Genomic DNA, 4,757 nt, shown 5'->3' with positions numbered 1-4,757 from the left:
TAATTTGCTTAAACAGTAAGATCTTTTTCTTATCAACGACTTTATGAAAAACTTAAGAGCTTTACTAACCAATAGCATAATAGCTTCAGCAGTTGAGTACAAGAGGCTACACCATTCGGATAACTTAGCTTATCAAGTGGAAGTAATCAAATTATAACAATTTATTGAGAGAACAACATTTTTGGATTGAATAATAAAGATATTTCCGTGAAGTCATCAAAGACATGAACAATTAAGAAGTTTTGATAATTAATACATGGAACTAGATAGTAAAGACAAAGTTAAGAATAAACAGCACAGGTGCCCAAAACTAAGATATCCATGACAAAATATAGAACAGATACTCCCTTCATTTTTTTCAGCGTGTTAAAAGAATGGAGGATTTTGTTTTTTATAAGTTTAATAATTCCTGTAATGCATGAGATAAAATAAAATTTATAATTTGATAAATTAAAATTATTGTATTAATTATATAAATTATAACTTTTTAAATATAAGAAATAATATATAGAATAGATATATAACTAGGGATGTATATGGACGGAAGATGCGTCCCTATTTTCCGTCTCTATCCTCGATTTTTGTTGTCGGTCTTATTTTTTGCGGGACCTATTTTCTATTATCTTATTTTTTGCGGGACCCATTTTTTATTTCTCTTAATAGTTCTGACTAATTAATTTTTAGACGAGTAGAATTGTAATAAAATTTTATACAAAAACATTTGACGTGCTATGGGGACGTGACGGTGAGGCAGAAGCAAAACATAAAGTGGATGAGGTGGGGGACGCGACAATGAAAGCAGAAAACAGCGCGGTGATAGTGCGGTAAAAAGGGAAAACGCGATACCGATAACTGCATAGAGATTGGATGGAATATAGACGATACTAAAAATTTCTAAATTGAAGAAGGATTATACAAATGAACGAAGATTAGAAATTTAAAATATATATATATATATATATATATATATATATATATATATATATATATATCATGTGAAATGATTAAAAAATATATATGAGATATAAATTAGGGCAATTTACCCAAATAAATAAAGTAGGTGAAATCTTTACTCAAATACACAAAACAGAAACATATTATGTGCATGTGCAATTTCCATTTTCTATGTAATCCGTGAGAAGCAACTACGGTTTCTAACTTCTACGTAAACCGTGGCTGCCAGTGACGGATTATGAATGGTTTGTGTTGTGTGTAAACTGTGGCAAGTGGCAACGGATTATGAAGGGAAGAATGAAGGCATAAACCGTGGCAGGCTCCCACGGTTTATGAAGATGGTGCAGTAAACGTAAACCTCTCTAGCCTTCCACGGTTTATGTGTTAGGGACTATAAATACATAATCCGCTGAAGCTCTTCACGGATCATTTGTGTCACAAACAAAATTTTGAAGGTTGTTGGTTTCAGAGAATTTGGGGAAAGCTTTGAAGGTTTCAAAGAGGTTTGGGTGATGGGACCATGGAGGATGAGGATCGCTTGTACGGATTAAATGGCGTTGCTCACGTGGCTGGATACATCGACGAAGAGGTTAGTTATTATTATTATTATTATTATTATTATTATTATTATTATTTATATAAATATTGATATTATTATGGTTGTTGTTAGTAAAAATATTTTATTATTTTTATTTTTATTGTTATTCTTATTAATATTATTTATATAAATATTGATATTATTATGGTTATTGATAGTAAAAATATTTTATTACTTTTATTTTTATTGTTATTATGAGTGCATAGTATTAGTAGTTTCATTGCTAATATTATTATTGTTGTTACCTTTATGACAATAGTAGTTATTATTGTTACTCTTATTTTTTGTTAGTGTTGGGAGCGTTTAGTATTATAATTACTGTTATTGTTAGTAGAGTTATTCTTGTTGGTGTTGTTATTGTTCCATTTTGCTTCGTGATTGTTATTGTTATAACAAGAGAATCAACAAAATCAATGTGAGGATTCTAGTAATTTTTTATAAATTATGTTTGATGTTATTAGTAATGGTCGTATGTTGAGGGATTTTGTTACCCACATTTTGCAGCCTACTAAGGTTATTAGCGACGTTAGGAGACAACAGAATATGCCCTTACACGACCGGATTATACCCTATCTGGAGACCGCGTGCTTGTATCATTTGGCTAGGCTGAACAATGAGTGGTTCTGGGTTGATGAGCCTCTCCTTAGTGCATTTATTGAGCGGTGGCGTCCTGAGACCCACACCTTCCATATGCCCTTTGGTGATGAGTGCACTATTACTTTGCAAGATGTGGCATATTAGCTGGGTTTGTCGATCGATGGTGAGCCTGTTAGTGGGTGCCTGATTGAGTTTGAGAATCTGATGGAGCACGGTAGACCAGCATGGGTGTGGTTCCGCAAGTTGTTCGGGGAGTTACCTTCGCAAAGTAAAGTAAAGCAGATGACAGTGTGCTACACATAGTTCCATGAGAGGTTCCGGGTTCTCGCAGCAGATGCTAGCGATGAGACCGTGCGTATATACGCTCGTGCCTATATTCTGATGCTGTTGTCCTCTCAGCTGTTTGCGGACAAGAATGCAAACCGGGTCCACCTTCGCTGGTTGCCTTATTTGGCATCGTTGGACGACTTGGGCAGATATAGCTGGGGCTCGGCTGCACTGGCCTGGTTGTATAGATGTCTTTGTCGTGGGACAAACAGAAACGTTGTTAACTTGGTCGGGCATTGTTGATTGTACCCCTAGCATCCAACGTGGCAACTCCACGTACGACTCTTCCCAATCTCCATATATTTGTGCCACTACCTTCTGCTTGGCCATCCAAACCTTCCTGTAACTAGGCCTGAAATCGTAATCGGCTTCTGTAGCTTGTTGCAATACCTTTACCGTAACCGCAGCATCTGCCCTAACCAATGGAAGAATCTTCGCACAGATAACGTGGTAATCCAGCTGACGATGATCACTGGAAATAGAGGTTGCCAAGTATGTGTGTGGCCCGTTGTACCTCCTAACCTCCCAAGTGCCCTTTCGTGCAAGCAGCGCTACGCGAATCAACCAAGTACAACCCTTGCCGAATTCCTTACATTTTCCATGATACTTCAGATGATCTGATTTGATCACTCTGTACTCAACACCTCGCCGGATGCTATAGTCCTTCACACTCAACACAGCCTCATCTTTATTCTGGAATGATTGCCCAATCTGAAATTCTGTAGAAGAGCCCCCGACTGTGTTACCACCGTCCTCCTGTTGGCCCAGAGCCTCAAAGTTTAGTGTGGAGAAGTGTAGAGGGTACTGTTGAGAAGCAGAACTTGAAGGCCGATGCTGCACATGTGGATTGGCACCTGTGTCATCGTCGCTGTCCCCTATGATATCAACAGGCTCCTGGTCAGAGTCATCGTCACACATTGCATTCTCTACTCGATCAGGTTCACCATCCCCTTCCCCATCCCCTTCCATATAAGGTAACAGGCCACCACCGGTGCCCACAACGTAAGCCTGCTCAAAGACTCCTGCATTCTCCAAAAGTACAGAACCAACAACCTCCGTTCGGTCTAAATCAGCCGCGAATGAAGGGGATGCTACTGGCGGAAGATACGGTCTGATCGCAGGCATCGAACTAGACGCACCTCCCGCGGCAGTCGAGCTAGGAACTGGAGTGGATGCCCCAGAACTATCGACACTGACCTCCAACTTCGCGAACAACTCGTGGATTCTGATCTCCGGAAAACTCCTTACACAATGGAACAAAACCCTAATATCTTCATCAGTCGCTAGCACAAAGGTATCATACTTAACACCGGTCGAGACAACTGCGATGGGAATCTTGTAGAATAGTTTCTTCACCCACTTGCTACCAAACACGCCAAGCTTCTGCAAGATGCTGTTTTTCAAATCTGACAAAGTGCTTGACGAACTGATGAAAACACTCAGTGGTCCTCTGTCAGTGAACTTCACCCCATAGGTTTTGCTTTTTTTAATTTTCCCAGAGCAATGCACTAAGGCAAGAAAACTCTCTTCCTCACTTGACATTGGGAGAATGATCTCTTATGGAGATTGAATCTCACCCTCATATATATAGAGTTTCTATCATTGTAAACCGTGGGAACCTACAGAGTTTTATGGCCATAATTAATCCTTCATAAACCGTTGTAGCCCACAACGGTTTATCACCATCTCGCCATCTTCATAAACCGTGGGAGCCTGCCACGGTTTATGCCTTCATTCTTCCCTTCATAATCTGTTGCCACTTGCCACGGTTTACACACAACACAAACCATTCATAATCCGTCCCTGGCAGCCACACGATTTACGTAGAAGTTAGAAATCGTGGTTGCTTCCCACGGATTAATAGAAAATGGAAATTGCACATGCACGTAACATGTTTCTGTTTTGTGTATTTGAGTAAAGATTTCACCTACTTTATTTATTTGGGTAAATTGCCCTATAAATTAATAAAGACATTTAAATAAATTTATGAATTTTGAAATTAGCGAGTGAAATTTTTTCTTGAATTCCCGCACTTACCTAAAAAACATTTTGCTCCCGGTCCTGTCTCTGAAAAATTTTTTCCACAGCTGGATTTTTGTTTGGAATGCGAAAATCTCTATGCCTCAAAAAGTTTCACCATTCTTATATGAATTTGGATTTTTTAAATTTTAAATTTGTACTTTAGAGGATAAAGTATGATCTTCTATCCTTAAATGATTTTTCTCTCATAATTATTTTTGGTCCCACCTATAAAATAAATAGTGAGAGATCACATTTTATT

The 4,757-nt window shown here is 38.3% G+C and overlaps 1 protein-coding gene across 1 annotated transcript; it reads right to left on the bottom strand.

The window, feature by feature from the left end:
- Positions 1 to 2,404: 2,404 nt before the first annotated feature.
- LOC107610407 (uncharacterized) lies at positions 2,405 to 4,018 on the bottom strand. The gene has a single exon (XM_016312462.1). The coding sequence runs from the start codon at positions 4,016 to 4,018 to the stop codon at positions 2,405 to 2,407; it is 1,614 nt and encodes a 537-aa protein (XP_016167948.1).
- Between the last annotated feature and the right edge of the window lie 739 nt (positions 4,019 to 4,757).

Source organism: Arachis ipaensis, chromosome B8 (assembly GCF_059453495.1).
Source record: "Arachis ipaensis isolate K30076 ecotype BB chromosome B8, ASM5945349v1, whole genome shotgun sequence".
In the NCBI taxonomy this organism is placed as follows: domain Eukaryota; kingdom Viridiplantae; phylum Streptophyta; class Magnoliopsida; order Fabales; family Fabaceae; genus Arachis; species Arachis ipaensis.
The sequence above is the reverse complement of the archived record's forward strand: the minus strand, read 5'-3'. Positions and strand labels throughout refer to the sequence as shown.